The sequence below is a fragment of the Schistocerca serialis genome, chromosome 1 (assembly GCF_023864345.2).
Source record: "Schistocerca serialis cubense isolate TAMUIC-IGC-003099 chromosome 1, iqSchSeri2.2, whole genome shotgun sequence".
Lineage (NCBI taxonomy): Eukaryota > Metazoa > Arthropoda > Insecta > Orthoptera > Acrididae > Schistocerca > Schistocerca serialis.
Genome location: NC_064638.1, coordinates 794,718,629 through 794,740,342, shown reverse-complemented (window position 1 = coordinate 794,740,342; position 21,714 = coordinate 794,718,629). Strand labels below are relative to the sequence as shown.

Below are 21,714 nucleotides of genomic sequence, written 5' to 3'. Positions count from 1 at the left end.
TGGAGAGGGAACAGAACTATTTTAATAAATCTATATCAGTCTTTAAAAAAAGCAGTCCCTTGGGAACATGCAATTTAACAACACACAAACGATGGAATGAAAATAGAGCACCACTTTCCATATAGTTAAGGTGTTGGACCAAAGCTAAGTACATAAACAGATTATACCAAGTCATCTTATGATTGTGTTGTTTTATCACAACACGAACTACAGCCATGATGGCTACAGCAAGTGAAATGAAAAAGGAAAATGGAAGGAGTGGCAAGGTAAAGAAAAGAGAGGAACAACCTAGACTTAGAGAGAGAGAGAGAGAGAGAGAGAGAGAGAGAGAGAGAGAGAGAGAGAGAGAGAGACATCAATGAAAGGGAACTTGGCTTTAGAGCACTTATCCTGGCGCGAGTAGGAGAAGTAGACTGTTGCATTCTGCATTTAGGGGATAGTGATTTAGTGAGATTTAGGGGCAAAGCAGCACAACGAAGAGAGGAACACTGCTAATTAAAATTGTGCAGAAATTAGCTCAACAGACCTGCAATCTAACTACAGTAAATGGAAAGAGTGAAGTGTAAGAGCTAACAGGAGGAGCTAGATGGCTATGCGATAGAGGTCTAGGACCTGGGTCTTTTACTTGGATATTACCCATGAGACTCGGGATCAGAAGTAAGTGATATAAAAGGGTGGGTCAGAATGTTTTGTGGATTCAGAAGTTATTGTAATACCACTTCGGAGAAGGTGGGATGGATTTGGGAAGCATATTCTTCATTTCGGCACATTATGAACAATAGTTCAATTCTTGTAAAGAGTAGTTCAGCTGTTCCAGTTTGGGATGATACTGGATAATATGGGACTGCTCCTGTATTCCTTGTCAACTCTTTCAAGGGTTGTGGTTATCAATGTTAACCACTTATTTTATGACACCTGGTGGTCAAATGGGGCAGTAGTTTTTGCTGAGAGTCATACAGTTAGTTAAGGGAGTTTTGCTTAGATGGCTTGACATTGGATATCATCCATTTTGCTTTCAGTAGAATACAATTTGTTTATTGGCTTGCAGCGGTTTAACACAGTTTAAGTGTTGTACATTTTGAAGATGAAATTTGGCATGTATTTACCACTTTTATTTTCAAGTAAGTATGTTCATTCTAATGAGCTACAGTGCAACAGTTATGTGAAGCAAGTTTATATATTTCATATTTTTGTTACCTTAATCTCACTTAGTGCTGCTAACCACTGTGTCTCTAGGATACAACTTTCATCCAGTATGGCTAGAAAAAGTCTTAGTTCCAATGAAATTCAAAAACTTCTTTTTGAGGACCTTCCATCAGACTCAGATAGTGAAACAATTTCGTTTCAGAACTCTGATAGTGACCCTATATTATATTATAACATTCCAAACAAAGAAGGAATGAATCAGATGGTAATTTACAGAGATGTAAAATTTAAAGGCAGAGGCTCAATGAAATGGTACACAAGGGACAAGCCTATGAAGAGAGGCTTTAAAATAGGATGCTGTGTGATGAATTTGCATATGATCTGAAGTTTCACATTTACATATATAGTTTGGAATGGAACAGGGTGCATGGGTAATGAGAGATTTATGTGAAGAACTTTATGGTAAAAATTATATTGCTTTATGGATAATTTATTCACATCTTATAATCTCTTCATCCTACTAACAGCCAAGAAAATGTTTGCAGTTGGAACTGTGAATCCTACATATAAATTCTTCCCAAAACCAAAGGAAGATAAAAGGATGAAACAAAGGGACTTTCACAGCAGAATTAGCAAGCATGGTGTACCATTTCACAAGTGGATGGACAAACAAACTGTGAACCTGATCTCAAGTATACATGATCCAAGTAACACCAAAAGCGTATACAGGAAGGGAAAAGATGGCTCAACTACTGTAATGGTATGCCCCTGTGTACTGAGTGACTTTAATATAAACATGAGTTTTATTGACAATTCTGATCATCTAAAGTGAGGCTCAGGTTGTGACTGCAAAAGTAGAAAATGGTGTCATAGGCTTTTTTTCTTTTTTTTTTTTCACTTTATTGATATATATGCAGCGAATGTATTTATCATCCACAAAGAAACTGAGATGGAGCAATTCATGAATAAAGACTTCTAGGAAAGGGTACAAAGGACTGCAGGACAAAGTGATTGTCCAAGAACAGCATAACTCTCAGTAAACATAAACCACATGTGGACAAACACATCATATTGGAAGGTAGTATACATCAACCAAAACAGGTCACATATAGATGATGTACAATATGCACCACATGTGCTGTTCCTGTTAGAACATATGTAACATCTTTGTCTCAGATAAGGCAAAACTCGCTTTCAGAGATTTCATTCCCAATAATAAAGTACTTGAGCTGGTTGTGTAAACAATTTCCACAGAAATTTGTTTCATTTTACCTTTCAAAAAATGTCAACAAATAAATTCAACAAATAAATAGTTAGTGAATATTATGGCAGGTTGTTATCAGCGGTAACAATTTAATTAAAAAAATTAAGCAAAAGATTGAAAAACTGTACTAAAATAAATTGTTTGGTTTGTTAAGACGTTTTATAATTTTGACAAATCACATTTCCCTTTAATAAAATGTTTCTGCTCTCAGATAGTTAAAGGGTACAGTTGGAGTATTAGGAATATGGAAGTATATGATACGGGAGAACTTTTTGTAAAAAAGTGCAGGTGAAAGTAATTGTCCGTGAAGATGCTAACAACATAAACACCTTGAAAGAGTATTGGATGAAACAGATATGAGACCGAATGTAAAGACCATGGCATTGTGACCAGATCATAAATATATCATAAATGAACATGAACCAGGTAACGGTTTTTTGATTCAGGACACCAGCAAGCATTCTGCTGGTGGTTCACAAACAGATTGTTGCATAAGAACATTATGTGAGTTCCCAAGACTGTGGTGCAGATTTGTTTTACCTAACACAGTAGTTGTGTTTGATGATGTCAAGACTATGAGCATCTGGAATACTTGTGTACAGATAGTTTAAGAATGGAATTCTTTCGATGAATATTTGATCTGTGGCAATGAATTCAGACTTCTGCTTTTGGAAAATTTCAGGAGTGCAGCAGCCAGGTTTACATTATTAGAAAGCCTCATTGTATTTATTGAGCAGCTCAATACTGTATTAAAACTGCTTGCAACAAACATTTGCATTGAGCATGAGATGACACCGTTTTCTTACAATAGTTAGATCACTGAAGCATACAACAATGGAACAGAACTGTTTGCTGTCCACTACAAAAGAGGACTGTGTATTCCAAATGGAATAGATACAAACTGTAAAAGTGTGGGTACTCTTCATCAGTTTACTAGAGATGAACATAGACTAAATATTCACAACAACTGAGATTGCCATGAGGCTTCACATTTGGGAAGGAATAAAGTAAATTACATTCATGAATTGCTGGACATTCAAGTGATACAAAGTAACAGGCTCCAGATTTATAAAATCTTGCCTCCCATGTGACCCACGAAGAAGATAGCACTGAAGATGGAGCCATATCCTAATTACGTCCATCTTTCACAGTTGTGCAACTGGCTCATTCTCAAACTTGAACTTTTATGATAGCATGAAGTTAAAAGCAGATCACAAAATTCTTTATATTTTAACATGCAGTTGACAAAAAAAAATATCAAATACTTATCAATCTGTACCTGGTGTGGCCAACCAAGAGCAGAAAATGGTAAGAGTGCTGAAGAGAACCATGTATCTAACACATCCTCTTCTTGAATTACAGACATATCTTTCAAACCACATCTCAAAATTGCAGCTGCTTCTTTCCATGCCTCCTCAATATTTCTTGCTGCAATCCATGTAGAATTGTTATCCATTGTTTGACATTTGTAAAGGGGAATCTGGTGTCCCCACCACAATTGTCGTGATATACACCAATCTCTGTAAAAATTAACAGTATGTGTAATACTCAGTATTATTCACTAATACTTATTTAAAAACACAACAGGAAGCATTCTAGAAATAAGTACATGTGACTTGTATTATTTTTTTTATGTAATCAACACAGTTTTAAAATGTTTTGGCAATATAAATTTGATCAATGAAATGGTCTCCAATTGACTGCAGTTCCTTCTATTCTTCAACTGATACAATATTTGACTGCAGTTTTCTTTTTCTTTCCTGGTGAGAGACCCATAATAGTGCACAGTCTGCTTTGTTCTGGACAGTTTTTACTTTATATCTGTGGAGTATATCTTCCACTTCACTTTAAAACACTTTTAACATGAATGACTGATGTGTGAAGATTCTGAAAGAACTAAACTGAGAGATGCTTGAAGATACATCTACATCTACATCTACATCTACATCTACATCTACATCTACATCTACATTTATACTCCACAAGCCACCCAACGGTGTGTGGCGGTGGGCACTTTACATGCCACTGTCATTACCTCCCTTTCCTGTTCCAGTCGCGTATGGTTCGCAGGAAGAACGACTGTCTGAAAGCCTCCGTGCAAGCTCTAATCTTTCTAATTTTACATTCGTGATCTCCTCGGGAGGTATAAGTAGGGGGAAGCAATATATTCGATACCTCATCCAGAAACGCACCATCTCGAAACCTGGACAGCAAGCTACACCGCGATGCAGAGCACCTCTCTTGCAGAGTCTGCCACTTGAGTTTGTTAAACATCTCCATAACGCTATCACGGTTACCAAATAACCCTGTGACGAAACGCGCCACTCTTCTTTGGATCTTCTCTATCTCCTCCGTCAACCCGATCTGGTACGGATCCCACACTGATGAGCAATACTCAAGTATAGGTCGAATGCGTGTTTTGTAAGCCACCTCCTTTGTTCATGGACTACATTTTCTAAGGACTCTCCCAATGAATCTCAACCTGGTACCTGCCTTACCAACAATTAATTTTATATGATCATTCCACTTCAAATCGTTTCAAATGCATACTCCCAGATATTTTACAGAAGTAACTGCTACCAGTGTTTGTTCCGCTATCATATAATCATACAATAAAGAATCCTTCTTTCTATGTATTCGCAATACATTACATTTGTCTATGTTAAGGGTCAGTTGCCACTCCCTGCACCAAGTGCCTATCCACTGCAGATCTTCCTGCATTTCACTACAATTTTCTAATGGTGCAACTTCTCTGTATACTACAGCATCATCCACGAAAAGCCGCATGGAACTTCCGACACTATCTACTAGGTCATTTATATATATTGTGAAAAGCAATGGTCCCATAACACTCCCCTGTGGCACACCAGAGGTTACTTTAACGTCTGTAGATATCTCTCCATTGTTAACAACATGCTGTGTTCTGTTTGCTAAAAACTCTTCAATCCAGCCACACAGCTGGTCTGATATTCCGTAGGCTCTTACTTTGTTTATCAGGCGACAGTGCGGAACTGTATCGAACGCCTTCCGGAAGTCAAGAAAAATAGCATCTACCTGGGAGCCTGTATCTAATATTTTCTGGGTCTCATAAACAAATAAAGCGAGTTGGGTCTCACACGATCGCTGTTTCCGGAATCCATGTTGATTCCTACATAGTAGATTCTGGGTTTCCAAAAACGCCATGATACTCGAGCAAAAAACATGTTCTAAAATTCTACAACAGATCGACGTCAGAGATATAGGTCTATAGTTTTGCGCATCTGCTCGACGACCCTTCTTGAAGACTGGGACTACCTGTGCTCTTTTCCAATCATTTGGAACCTTCCGTTCCTCTAGAGACTTGCGGTACATGGCTGTTAGAAGGGGGGGCAAGTTCTTTCGCGTACTCTGTGTAGAATCGAATTGGTATCCTGTCAGGTCCAGTGGACTTTCCTCTGTTGAGTGATTCCAGTTGCTTTTCTATTCCTTGGACACTTATTTCGATGTCAGCCATTCTTTCGTTTGTGCGAGGATTTAGAGAAGGAACTGCAGTGCAGTCTTCCTCTGTGAAACAGCTTTGGAAAAAGGTGTTTAGTATTTCAGCTTTACGCGTGTCAGCCTCTGTTTCAATGCCATCATCATCCCGGAGTGTCTGGATATGCTGTTTCGAGCCACTTACTGATTTAACGTAAGACCAGAACTTCCTAGGATTTTCTGTCAAGTCGGTACATAGAATTTTACTTTCGAATTCACTGAACGCTTCACGCATAGCCCGAATTATGCTACCTTTGACATCGTTTAGCTTCTGTTTGTCTGAGAGGTTTTGGCTGCGTTTAAACTTGGAGTGAAGATCTCTTTGCTTTCGCAGTAGTTTCCTAACTCTGTTGTTGTACCACGGTGGGTTTTTCGCATCCCTCACAGTTTTACTCGGCACGTACCTGTCTAAAACGCATTTTATGATTGCCTTGAACTTTTTCCATAAACACTCAACATTGTCAGTGTCGGAACAGAAATTTTCGTTTTGATCTGTTAGGTAGTCTGAAATCTGCCTTCTATTACTCTTGCTAAACAGATAAACCTTCCTCCCTTTTTTATATTCCTATTAACTTCCATATTCAGGGATGCTGCAACGGCCTTATGATCACTGATTCCCTGTTCTGCACATACAGAGTCAAAAAGTTCGGGTCTGTTTGTTATCAGTAGGTCCAAGATGTTATCTCCACGAGTCGTTTCTCTGTTTAATTGCTCGAGGTAATTTTCAGATAGTGCACTCAGTATAATGTCACTCGATGCTCTGTCCCTACCACCCATCCTAAACATCTGAGTATCCCAGTCTACATCTGGTAAATTGAAATCTCCACCTAAGACTATAACATGCTGAGAAAATTTATGTGAAATGTATTCCAAATTTTCTCTCAGTTGTTCTGCCACTAATGCTGCTGAGTCGGGAGGTCGGTAAAAGGAGCCAATTATTAACCTAGCTCGGTTGTTGAGTGTAACCTCCACCCATAATAATTCACAGGAACTATCCACTTCTACTTCACTACAGGATAAACTACTACTAACAGCGACGAACACTCCACCACCGGTTGCATGCAATCTATCCTTTCTAAACACCGTCTGTACCTTTGTAAAAACTTTGGCAGAATTTATCTCTGGCTTCAGCCCGCTTTCTGTACCTATAATGATTTCAGCTTCGGTGCTTTCTATCAGCGCTTGAAGATCCGGTACTTTACCAACGCAGTTTCGACAGTTTACAATTACAATACCGATTGCTGCTTGGTCCCCGCATGTCCTGACTTTGCCCCGCACCCATTGAGGCTGTTGCCCTTTCTGTACTTGCCCAAGGCCATCTAACCTAAAAAACCGCCCAGCCCACGCCACACATGACAGATGCAAACTACTCTGTGGAAACCTAGACAGAAAGTTTCTAAAACCAACTTTAAGTGATGAACCTATGAATATACAGAGTGTCCATAAAGTCCCTTAACAACTTCAAATTTTTATTACAATGGCAGTTGTTGAAATATTTTAACATCATTTCTTTTATTGTAATCAGTGTTTATAAAAGTTTTTTTTTGACAGTGTTTAATAGACCTCTATATGGGTGCCTTTAGTTGCACGAAGCACATCAAGATTTCTTGCCATGTTTGCTGTAGCATAGCATCATCAATGGTGGCAATTGCATTACAAATTCTTTGCTTCAAGTCAGCAAAGTCCCATATCTGTGTTCGATACACGATATCTTCTACATACCCCCATAAAAAAAAGTGCAGTGGAGTGATATCTGGTGAACACGAAGGAATTGACCCATCCCTCCCAATCCATATGCCTGGAAATGTTTCATTGAGGAACAGATGAACATGCAGTCCCCAATGTGGTGGTGCACCATCTTGCTGGAAAATGATAGTTGGTTGTAAGTCAATCAATTATGGTGCTACATATTCGGTCTGAAGGTTGAGGTAAACATCTGCAGTAACTATTGACTCAGTTGCACATGATTCCACACTATACATTCAGATTTGAACTATCTCGGTGAAGCTCCCTAGTCACACGGAGGTCCTCAGATCCCTGGATTCACACATTGCGTCTGTTTAATGTCCAAGAAACATGAAAAGTTGCCTCGCCACAGAAACAAACTCGCTTGAGGAATGCTTCACCCTCTGAAAGGCATTCCAGCAAGTTGAGTGCTAACTCTGTCCATTTTGGCTTGTCATTTGGCTCAAGTGTCTGTAACAGTTGGACTTTGTAACTGTACAACCATAAATTCTTGTGGAGGACCTTATGCGCAGTTGAATGTGGTAGTTGAAACTGTCTGGCAGCAGTGCGGATGGACTTCAAAGGTGAACGAGTGAAGACGTTTAAAATGCGATCAATGTTTTCCTCAGATGTTCTTGGTCGCCCACTCCTACCTTTATCCAACACTGTCCCTGTCTCCATAAATTTTTTGTGTCATGCACGGATTGAAGGGCATGATGGTAGATCTCTTCCGTACTTCATTCTGAAGTTTCGTTGAGTCTGAACATCCGGGGATTTTGTCTCAATAAACCACGACACACATTGTGCCTTCTCTTGAGGAGTTGCCATTTTATAGAGGTTCAGTTCCTTCTATCAACAGAGTATTGCAAACACAAAATTTTAGTATATATAAAAACTTTAGTAAGCAGTGATTACAATAAAAGAAATTTTGTTAAAATATTTCAACAACTGCTGTTGTAATAAAATCTTGAAGTTGTAAAGGGACTTTATGGACACCCTGTACTACAATGCCACACACATTACTCCCATAAGAACTGCAAGAACAAGACTACACTAATTATAGCACGCAAAGAGGCATTTAAAGAAATCATTATTCCGCACTCCACATTTGAATGGACCAGGAAAAAGCCCTAGTAACTGGTATAATGGGACATACCCTCTGCCATGCACTTCACACTGGTACTGGTTTGCAGAGTTTAGATGTATATGTACATCTTAGCCCTGTTGCCACCAGAAAATTTCTGAATTAGTTTTACAGTAGTTCATGAGCATTCACAGTGGAAACTAGGCAGTACAATCACCCACCACTATACTATTTGGAAAGGTAAGCACAGAATGGCACTGACCCCAACAAAAGATGAATCACACTTCACAATAGAATGCCTGTTAGATTTTATATTGTCTATGCAGAGGAACTGACATTAATTTTATCGTCAGTTTACTGTAGGTTGTCAGATCAAAAGAGTTGGGATAGTACTGATCCGGATTTCGTAGTTTCATCCTCAGTAGCTCCAATCTTGATCTCCTTGAAGCTAAAAGTTTTACAAATCACTCTCAAGGTACAGATTTACAACTATAAGCTCGTAAATGGGGTAATACATGGCACTCTGCCTGGGCGTACCAAGTTGTCAATAGCATGTGTTCTAATATCCGAAAAACTAAACCAACTGAAACTATACACAAGCCAAATATTCAACAGTACATGTAACATGTCAAGACAGCAAATTGAGAGAGGGAGATACCCCTAAACAAGCTACTGTTTACATGTGACTGAATATTAGCAGGTCTGACCTCTAACCTTGCAAGCAAACAACTGAACTGAGTCACTAGCAACTTTACCATCAGGCACACACGGCATGGGCATGCTCCGTCAGCAGTTGCCGTACCCAGTTCGCTGGTTGCCAGCATCATTGGTTCCGCATCCTCCACTACATGTCACTATCGGCAGGCACAGATACCACATCCCCCTCCCTTTTAATTGGCATGTAAGGACGGCAGTGCCCAGGTCTATGTCTTAAATGTTTAGGTAGGGGGAAGAGAAAGAGAGATGCCGGAACTCCAGCCAACGGTTCCATCCAGACATCAGTATCATCATGGGTGTCTCAAAATACAACATTTGACATGTTCAATGGGCTGCTGAAATCAGAGGTAGCAGTTCAAGCTTCAATGGTTGCTCTTCCAGCACTGTGGAAGATGAACACTGCTGTGACTGTGGGTAATAAATGTGGTGCGAGGGTAGCAAGTCCCCTTGCCTTATATGCTGAGGAGAAATATTGGCATTACCCATACATGTTGTAGGTCCAGGAATTGGCCCCTTAGGTGGCAGCTGGCTATGCTCATGTCATGGATTATTTGGTTCCTGTGTCTCGTACACCTATTGTCTCCAACTATGACCTCACGAGGTTATTGACCCTTGTGTTGGACTATCACCCCTTCTGTCCACCCCAGCCAATGCCCAAATATGCGGCCTACACCAACATTACCTTCTGGAAACGGAGCATAAAACATGAGAGCTGGGGCTGGGGATAGGATGCAAGACATCCAAAAACATACAGGGCCATCATATGTGGAGAAGCTCCACCAGTCCACTAGACTATGCCCATTAGGTGATGTGGTACATGGCTAGAAAGTGCGAAATAGGGTCTTCTAGCTGCATGGAATTTTAGCTAAGAGACAAAGTCAGTTGTGAGGAAGACTAAGTCTAAAATATCTATGTATCCAAAAATACAGCAATAAACCTGTTGTTATACAAAATTCCTTGGTTACTCATTGTAGTAAACACAAGTGACTTCATTAAGTCTATTTGAGGAGAAGAGAGGGGACAAGTATTCTGCAGGACCGGAAGACATATAAGTTCATCCTGCTCAACTATCGCACATGGTGACAATCTTATAAAAATAATTCCGCATCAGGAAAATAAGTCAGTGCCAAGAATATCTAGCGGCTTCGAAAACGTGAAAATTATCCATCACATATTTGAAGATATCATACGCCAAGAAGCATACTTGAAGAGTGGGACATTAAATAACCTCTGTCAATGAGAACCAACATAAGCAACAAGACAAAATACTAAACTAACAAGAAAAAAAGAGTAGCAGTCATCATTTCAAGTGACAACACTGACATATAGTGTTCAAAGCTGAGCAACTGTACAAAACTAAAATTACAGAAGAGGCTGTCTGGACATCAAAAAACATACTACATTCAGTTGAGAAAGAAGAACCTAACAATTTATTACCAAATTACGAGAAAAATTATGAAGAAATTCTGCTCAGCAGCCCAATAAACAAGATATGAAATGTATTTGCAGTTGCAAATACGGACAACTGTCAGTTGTATAATGGAATAATGATGATGAAAATTTGCGCTGGACCGGGACTTAGCCCAGATTTCCTGCTTATCATGAGCAGCTGCCTTACCTTTAAGCTTCCTGACAATGCCCAATCATCAGACCTGAACTTTCATATGTCCATCAATCATGTGTCTACAACCTGCACTCTTTCATCCATTATATATATTCCCTTACATGGGTGACATTTTAATTGAAAGTCCCTTGCCTGGTGTCGGTGGGTACATACATATTTATTCGTCAACATCGGGCAAGTGACTTTCAATTAAAATGTCTGCCCTGTAAGGGAATATACATATGTAATGGGTGTAGAAGTGTAGGTTGTAGACACATAGTTGAAGATATATGGAAGTTTAGGTCTGGTCGTGGGACACGCTCAGATAGCTTAATGGTAAGGAACCACTCATGATAAGCAGGAAATCTGGGTTCGAGTCCCAGTCTAGCACAAATTTTTATTGTCTTCATTCCATTATATAGCTGATGGTTGTCCATATCTGCAACTGAGAATACATTTCATGTAATTCATAATGGCTGCAGTCGCTGCAGGGAATACTGCATCATACTTCTGACAAACACAGGCACTCAATATCACAATAAACAAGAGATTGCCAAGCAAATAAACACCAACACTAATATGAAATACTAATATTCTACAACTGCTTATAAATAAAAATAGACAATACAAACTGCATCAGAACCATCCACTGACAATTTGAGTGGTTCAAGAAATTATACAAAACAAATTACAGAATGACAATCAATAACTTGTGATTCATTAGTGAAAGCACGCACAAGCAAATTACATACTAACAAGACCTAGCAGAAGCAGAACCAGATTGCATAACCCATGTTTTGCAAAGTTCAATGCAACTTGAGCCCCAAGTCAAACCAGATTCAGCTGTTGTTCACAGAGCTGCAGTCCAGTGCAGGTTGGCAGCCATACATTGATCTACATTACAATGCAGATTTGGATCTCATTTGCCGAGTCAGAATTCAGCGCAGGTTGATGATCATGACTCAAGCTGCAGTCCAACATAGACTCAGCTTTCACCCACCAGATCGCAGTTCCACGCAGTAATATGATATGACACTGGCAATATACAGCTGCCACAGCAAGGATACCAGCAAGCAGCCGCATGAACGGCAATCACGGGAGCAGACGAAACAACATAATGCAAAGTGACTTCACCCAGTTCTGATAAGCCTGGTGGGTGCAATCATTTCTATTGCGTGAAGTGAAGTGATTTGTGATTGTAAAGGCACTGCTGAATCATACAGATAATTAAAATACTACAATAATTTCCATTTAAATCTTAACTTCAGAGCAAAACCAGATAAATGTATAGTTACAAGTAGAATATGTCAATTACAATATTTCTTTGTTAAACAATTTTACTAAATAATCATCCAGTGAATGAACATGAGTTTGGTGAAGGAAAAATTGGCTATGTAAAAATTTATACACACAGTATTAAACAACTTTGGTAACACAAAGTAGATTCACAGAACACAACTTTGGTGTTATGAATAAGAAATTTATACAAACTTAAACTAGATTAGGTACAGGTAGATTAGGTACCAGAATATGTCATGTAGACACGTCAATGTAACTGCACCTTCAATCTAAATGGTAGGATGGACAGATTAAAAAAAAACAATTAGATACATGATAGCTTGAAACATGTGGCAGAAATGAATGAATGCCTTTAAAAAAGTACAAGAAAAGCTAGCTAGTACAGCTGAACATGTACACACAATTAAACTGGAACAAAATAAATTAAGAGCAAGAATCAAAGTTTTAGAGAAATAGTTATCGAAAACTAAGAATATTTTACAAGAGTACACCAATAAGAACACAGGTGAAGATGGAACTCAGATTAATGAAATTCAAATGGGAACAAACATTGAGTTAGCAAAATACATAATAAACAAAGATTTCCTTGATGAAACATACAGTAAACCTAAAGATATTTTGAGGATACATCCTTCTCAACAGTGACACAGCATAATGAGGCATGTTACAATTACGAGATTTCACCATTTAAAATGGTTTTGAAACTGTGTTTAAATACTGGAGCAGAGGTGTTCAAAAAGACATTAAGCCTGGAATTATCAGATTCTAAACCGTTCAGTAATGGTATCTAGAAAGGATACAGAGACTCTGTAGTATTTAGATGACCCATTTAGGAAAGAATATTTACTTGAGATACTCATTAGTAGATTACCTTGGAGGGTCAAGGATAAGCTGCTAGGAAAAGATTGGAAAAGTGTTATCATTATATATACTTGGAGCAAATCAGACCATAGAACAGTTATCTACAGTTGGCAAAATAACAATGCCAATAACTGTAATAACAAAAAAAAATAGTAACAATGATGGAACAATAAATGGCAAAAAGGAAATAGGAGTAACAGAAGCCCACAAACTGATAGAGAAAGGGACAATAGCCATGAATACAATAATTCAGGGCAAAACTTGAGGAATACCACACAAAACAGAGACAACACAGGTAACACAGTTCACAATAAAGGTAATGATGGAGAAGAAAACTCTTAGGCTTCCTCAGAAGTGTATATACGTGAACTACAAATAAACACTGATATGTCTGTTAGATTTAATCATAATAAGAAGCTATATGACAAACTTTTAAATCAAGTAATAATTAAAAATGTGAGAACCGTTACATTAATTAGAAACAATATGCAACCATTAGTCAGTTTACAAACTATGGGAGACTCCTTTGATAGTGAAGCAAGTACACATAATGCAGATTTATTACATAATAAGCCATGGCCTATTAATACTAACAAGATAGGCTCAGATGCTAAAGACTAATTGTTATCAAGTGTTCCTTCTGAGAACTTCGATTACCACTGAGAATTTAGGAGCTATTACTACCACAGAGCTTTTACCAGCACCTGCTACTAACAGAAATTTATTATCTTCAGCAATTACTGACCATTTCTATTTGTGTATTGGTAGTGCACATCATAGATACACAAGCAGATGTTGGAACTTCATTATATAGAGATACGAGATATATGATCCACATATTACCAGTTACTTCAACTTTAATTATACTGGACTTGAGTTAAGTTTACAATTAGATCATTTATTTTTTGTACACAAGAAGTATGTACTCCAGATAAGAAACCATTTATTAAATAAAGTTTATATTTAATATTGTGAGGGAAGCAGCAAATCATGTTGGTTCACTGCCTCGAGGCCAGGGAGAGAAGCTGGCACTCAAACTGTCACACATTTGTGCAGCTGACACACAATTTGTGATGTGGTCCTACAGACTGTGATGTAGATATATGACATAATTTCAAATTTTTGACAATCTTTGAGAAAGCCTTATCAAGTGATCTATGCACACAATCTAAAAATTTTTGGTAAATTGAGTATTTTCCGAAACTTTCAAAGACATAACAGATATTTGGAGGGATAATGTTTACGTCTTTTGGTAGCTGTAAGAAGTAAAAATGATGCAAATCTGACATTTTGGGGTTAAGAGACAAACAAAGCAGTGCATAATCATAGTGGAGAAAATGAGGTAATAATGACCCAATATATTAGTTTGCTGTTGACAGGACTAATTTTTTACATACCTATCAGAAATAGTGGAATGAAATGTTAATTTGTGCTAAGACTCAAAAGTAGTCTTAATATGGAAGATTATAATGGTCAATGAACTTCAATAATTTATATGGACATTCAAATAATTAACACACTTCGAAATATTATGTATTTTAAAATTTCTGATTTATAAAGCTCAAGAAAATTAAATTTCAATTTTAGGTCAAAAACACAGAATTCCCTGAGAGTTTACAAAATTCCTGAAATTCCCTGAGATTTCCCTGATTTTTCCAGGTGAACTGTAATTCCCAAAGAATTCCAGGTTTTCCTCAAGAATTGTCAGCCTGGGATACCACTGCAGTGACAGAAGGCCTGAAACTCCAATGTCGTAAACTGGAAGTCATTATCTGAGACCAGTATGGTTGGTGCACCCTCACTGCAAATGTGGTTATGAGCACCATGATGGTGAATCTCGTTAGTGTGGAGAACATCCATGCAACATAAGGGAAGTTGGAAAGGGCGCCCACCAGTATCAACCATATTTTCCAAGAAAGGAACCCGTGAAAGCTATATGATTTTATTCCATGGTCGAATCAGTTGAGGCCACAGTGGGAGGGGGAAAAAACTGTTGTGGGGGCCACTTGGTTCTGCGAACAGGCTTGATACTGCCTCACTGCATGTTTGATATGAGTACTTATTGCAGTTCAATATACATACTGTTGAGCTAATGCTTTCATGTGAGACATCCTGCAGTGAGAAGAATGCAACAACTGATGGACGAGTGGACAGTGTGAAGATGGGAGTACAATGTGGCAATCATCATCCTTCATCATCATCTGTTTAAGTAACACCATTCCCTGACATACATTGAGCCACTCTGTCACACCAAAAGAAGGTAAAAAATTGAGATGGATGTCAGGAAAGTGTGCAGGCGATCCCATTTGGACTGCTGCAACAACGCTGTGCAACATTGAGTCATGACTTCTGGCTACTGCTGACTATTTGGTGGTGATGGGAAACTCTTGCAGTGTTGTTTCTAAAGCACTATCAATTACAAAACAGTTTCTTTCCTGTCACTCCTTACTAGGGCCCACAGGCAATCTGGACAACACATCAGCATTAGCATGCTCTGTGGACTGAAAATGGATATAGTAAAAATAAATGCTGAGAAGTAATGCAGAATGCTGTAGTCTCTGACCTGTCTTATCAAGGAGTCAGGCTGAGGATTAAACAATGACATCACTGGTTTATGATCCATGGACAAGTGAAATTTGGAGCCACACAGGAAAACATGAAACACTATACATAACAGCCAGTGCCTCTTTATCTGGGAGTATTTCTTTTGGGCAGGCAAGAGGATCTTAGATGCAACAGCAGTCAGTTGTTTTGATTTGTCTGGATTTCTGTTGGATAGTTTGTCACCAATCCATACTGTGATGTTTCAGTAGCCATTAGCCATTTTCTTTGGACCATAGGTATCAAGGCACAGCATAAACATGATTCAGTTGCAGAAAAACTTGCTGATAAGTATCTGATCAAACAAATTTCACACCTTTCTTACAAAACTGATTTAGAGGATGTGAACCTCCAACACCCTGTCAAGGAACAACTGCAGCTAATTCAAGTTCTGAGGAATGGACAACTTATCAATTGCTGCAACATGGTCATTGAGACGTTTGATGCCCACCTTACTTAAGACATGCACTGGGTGCAGAAAACATACACTTTTGCAACTTACAATAAAGACCACTGTTCACTGGTGCCTGAAGCAGCACTCCCTGTTAAGTTTTGCAAATGTTCTTTCCTCGTGGCACCTGTGACAATTAAACTAGCTACATAAGTTGCACACTTTGAGATAAAGCAAACTCTCTTCTCTATAGAATGCTAAAAAAATCATGGGGCTGCTGCAATACCAAAGGCAATCTGGCAAACTTATAGAGGCCAAACATTGAATTAATAATGAGCAAATGCTGTGACTTTGCATCGAGAGGAAACTCCAATCAATCTTCAAAAGATGTTGTCCACCAGCCAACACAACCTGACCACGAACTCCTTGGTGTGAGAGACTGAATTGAATACATTTCCACCTCACTCTGGGCATTAATTGTGACTGTAAAATTGCCAAACAACTCAACTACCCCATTGGCTTTTCTAACCACTACTAACGGCACTGCCCACTGACCCACTCCTAATTCCCATAGTCTGTCTAATTCAGCTTTAACTACATCTTTCTCTTGGCAATGGCATAAGACAAGCATGAAGCTGCATACAAGTTGTAGACATTTTAAGCTGAATGTGAGCTAGAGCCAGAAAATCCCTTGCTTTACCCAATGTTGACTCACACAGCTGTTTATGAGACTCAAAAAGCAACGTGAGGCCATGAAAAGGAATGACTGGGGCGCTAAATTAACATTATGCAATACTTTGGAAATCAAATACTGAAAAATCATCCAATTCAAAAATATTTTATGCCAAAGTAGACTCAACCACTAATAGTGTTACTTGGCCCTCCGCATTCTTATATTATGCTGCCACAACCGGTTCAACTCTTGACGGTATTCATTAGCAACTGCAGGAAACTACTGTTTTGTTAACTGGTTGTTATGGTGTACACAGTTCATGATATATAGCCAAACTGATCAATAAGACTGCAGCCCCAGAACTCATCTGTGGTTCCCCAAATAGACAATTGCAACACAAGCTTATCAGCTGTTTGCTAAATATGTGAACTAATAGCCAACTGGTTAATACTGTGTCATTACAATGCGAAACACAGACAGCAGCAATGTGGCCACTTTGGCTGCACTTGAAACAAATTTTATTTAAATGTGGACATTTCTGTCACTTACGATGGTTGTGGCAACTGGCGCAAGCCCTATAATCTGACTGACTTCCCACCAGTGCCAAGAAGGGATGGCCATTACTGTCTGCCGTACTGGGCCAGGAATTATGACAACCACAGTGCCTTTCGTGTGAAGGCCAGTCCAATGTGGGAAAAGCTTATTCCTAATGCCATCTTCACTAAGTTGCTTAACAGAGTGGCAGTGAGTCTGCTTTTGGACAACTAAGGGTGGCCTGGGCGTATCTGCCCCTAGTAAACGAGACCCTGCTGAGTCATCTGACAACGTACTAGAGGAGGAACTACAATCCACTTCCGCTTTGTGGCACTCATCAACAAAGGCTTCCTGGGCCTCCACAGACAGCTCATATGACCAGGTGAACTGTGTCACATCAGCCAGGGATGGGTCAAATGACTAAGGACTTCGCCTGAAACGACTTATCTAGATCTAATCAAATAATTACATCACAGACAAAGAAATCCACATTAGATATGCCAAACTGACTACAATCAAACTTACCATCTCTAGACAAACCCTGTAACGCTGCCATCCATTCTGCGTTTGACTTGTTAACTATTTCATCACTGACTGAACATAAGGCGCACTGCCACAACAAGCGATTCACACTAAAATATGCAGTCAACACCATACTAAACTCATCAAACTTCAACAAAGTGGAGTCTACATGTGAGCAAAGCTCTTGCACCAAATTACAAAGAAAGGAACGCTAAGAAAGGAGGATTGCAATTAAAACTACAGGGTCACTAACTCTTCTTATCTTGCAGTAGAGCAATAAATGTTTCAGGTAGCTGTTCCGCCTCTGTAAGTACGCCAGAAAGGAGGGGTAGGGGGGTGGGGGTAGGTGGGGTGGCACATGTTGCCGTGGTTGCTCTCGAGATGCCCACACTTGCAGAAGCTCAGTACGTTGTTGCCGCTGCTGCTGCTGCTGCTGTATTTGCAGCAGCAGCCGCCATAATTACATAAACCAGTCATCCATGATAATGCAACACAACCAATACACATGTAAGCCAGACTCATTGCTGCATCTATTACAACTCATTTGTGGAGACCAGTTTTACAAGCATAATCTCCAAATGGGGTAATAACAGCTGTCTGCCTGGGCTGTAGCATGTTGTCAACAGCGAGTGTTCTAACATACAAAGAACTAAACCAAGTGAAACCATATACAAGCCAAAAATATCGTCAGTACACATAATATGTCAGGAGAGCAAACCGAGAGAAGGAGATACTCCTAACAAGCAATCGTTTGTGTGGCAGAATATTAGTGGGCCTGGCTTCTAAATTAGCAAACACACAATATTTTGGATGACACTGCCACATTTTATTCCTTTCAAAGTTCAGTTATTAATTGCAGTGACCAGCTTTTACACTACAAAAAGTTATTAGCACAGATATCTGGATCATGTCCCATAATACCTAACAATAACTAACCAGTGGTGAAGTTAATTGTTCTTCCACGGCACAAAAACAGTGTTCACAGTTACAGAAACACGACACAGTTTGCACTTAGCATAATCCTTTAGTAGTTCATCAGATATAAGTACACTGCAATAGTTCATTTAAGTCAGTACATAATTAGACCCATCATATCCAACAATCATTAGTTCCAGTATAACAACATTTCACAGTACCTGTCAACCGCAATGCACTTCTGTCACAATGTTGGTTAATTAGAGGCCCTGTAATCACTTAAAAGTCTTTACACTTCAATATTACTGAGTTTTGCAGTTGTCGGTGCATGTATTTTTGCATGTATAATGTTCATAATTGTGGCATGAGTCAACACTGAGAGCACACCCACATAGATGTTACTTGTGTAATTTCACACTACAAACTGCCAATGCTGGCTGACATCCAACCATTTATAAACAGGCATCATTTAGAAACCAAGATCATCATCAGCCAATTCGATCAGTTTGTGATGTGGCCTCTAAGTCATGTGCAACATAGGATCCCTGCATTTTCTTCCATTTCTGCCAATCTTGAGATTTCCGTTGGTAATTCAATCTGGCTTAAGTCTCAGTCCCATCTGTCCAGTGTTCTTCATTTTGGTGTTTTTAGGGTTCCAGTTGAGTACGTGTTTTGACCACCTGCAAACTTTTCTTTGAGAAACACGACCAGTCCCCTGCCTCTTCAAAGTATTCACTCTTTCCATTATGTCACTGACCTTTGTTGTCTGTCTGACATCAATTACTATCTTTCTGTCTTCCATTTTCCCATTTCTCTTTGGGCTTCTATTAGTTCTCTAAAAATGAATTCATTTTCTGTCCATGTCTCAAAGCCATACGTCGTTACTAGTCAATTATTACTGGTCAAAAATTGTTTTCTTCATCTTGGCCAATTCTTAAGCCTTCAATGCTGAAGCTTATTTTCCATAAGATAACCAGTCTATTTCAATATGTCAAAATATTTCTGGTTTTACTTCTCCTTTCATATTTAGCAGTTGACCTAGACAGACATACTCTGTGACCCTTTGCAACTGCTCACAAACAATATAATGCTTTGAAATTTGGCTATCTTGGATTTTAATGTTTTTGATAAACTACAAGGCCTAATGTGTTTTTGATATATACACACATTGTTCATCAAAAATTTTGAAAAATGTTGTGTCATTATTATCCTTACACAATGTGAATCCCCTTGTTTACATTAAAGAAGACCATATTGTATACTGTATAGAAAAATTAAGGTAACAACAATATGTAGCCCACGTTAGGAAACAAAAAGTGGTTATTACAAAATCTGTGACAAACATGAGTATGTTTGTAATCTTTGATGCTAATTATTGCTGAAGATAATGTAAATACTTTACAGGAAAGTCAGAATATTTAACTTTCAGGTGGTGTAGGTCACCTTTCAAAAAAAGAGGAGAGGAGAGGAGAGGAGGAGGAGGAGGAGAAGAAGAAGAAGAAGAAGAAGAAGAAGAAGAATGTATCACATCCTAAAGTTTTGCATATAGTGCACTATGTTATAAACACCAATTAGTTGCTACTTTTAATTATGAGTGTCCTATGAAAAGTAATTACACCAATGAAATCAGAACAGCCAATAGCCTGAACAGTAAATTCCAGTTAAATCCAATGTAAATAAGAATTTGATATTTTCCTGCAGGTGTTATATGACAGCAGACAAATGTAATGAAAAAAAAAATTGGGAAAAATATTTGGTTATCTATGAGAGAAGAAAAACATAACATATGGGAAGAACCCACATACGTCACAGAGTGCAGATCATCCCAATAAACTTGAGGTTCCGCAAGACCAATGCTTCAAGTTGATGCTGAGTTTCTTGATTTTCATAAAGCCTTTGATATCATTTTGCAACAGTGACTAATGAACAAAATAAGACCAACAGAATATCTGAACAAATACATGATTGATTGGAGATTTCTTAGTACAAAGAAGAAAGGAATATTACAGTTCAATGCACCACTGAAAATGTGGTTATTAGTAATGGAGCACGAGCTTGGACTGGGGAAAGATGGAGAAGGAAATTGGCACAGCCCTTTGAAAGTACCCATTCTGGCATTCAAAGAAACCAAGGAAAACCTAAATTTGCCCAGTGTCTTACCACTGTGCCACCTTGATCAATTAAGAAAACTGAATTCAAGTATTGTTCGTAACTGAGAGACATTGTCAGAAGCAAAGGTACTGTGTGGCATATTTCAAGGTAGAGATAGTGCCGCTGCAGTTCATGATACATTACAATTTGTTAAAATTGCAACAGCAAGGAGAAGATATATGATTACAGTGAAATTAATTCCACATTTAGGGACATGACAATACACAAGCTATTAGAATTACATAACTGTACAAGCACTCTGACTGTAGAATTCAGTATAGTGTCAAGCTGCCACATGCTGCAATCTGAGTCTCTGGATGTTGTGGCATGGAATCAAAAAGAACCTGGACAAGTGGTTGCAAGAGGGCCAAAACAAACAAGTTGCCAGTAGGCCATATCCCAGGCATATTCCATAGATGACATGTCAGGAAAACATCCATGGCAGACCAGCAGTGATACCCATTGTCCTCTGAAGGAGGACATCACATACAGTGAAGCAGTACTCATCCAAAAACACTAAATTTTTCCATTCACCATGCCACTGATGACGTTCAGTCAACCATAGTAGGCATTGATGGTTTGTGGTCAATGGAAACCAACACAATGGCATGCATTGCAGAAGTCCAGTCCTCAGCAGAAAGCATTGAACTATTGGCACAGGCATGTTCACATCTACTGCAGTGCTCCAACTTCAAATCAACATTGTGGACAAGGC

The 21,714-nt window shown here is 38.8% G+C and overlaps 1 protein-coding gene across 6 annotated transcripts in view; it reads right to left on the bottom strand.

Moving 5' to 3' along the window:
- Nucleotides 1–21,714, bottom strand: part of LOC126483725 (valine--tRNA ligase-like) — a 215,685-nt gene that overhangs the window by 137,805 nt on the left and 56,166 nt on the right. For all 6 annotated transcript variants that reach the window (XR_007587771.1, XM_050106834.1, XM_050106862.1 and 3 more), the window contains exon 9: nt 3,690–3,930. Coding sequence is in view for 5 of the 6 variants with exons in the window: in XM_050106834.1 (XP_049962791.1) it covers nt 3,690–3,930 (241 nt within the window). In the remaining variant the exon portion in view is untranslated. The remainder of the gene's footprint in view (nt 1–3,689; nt 3,931–21,714) is intronic.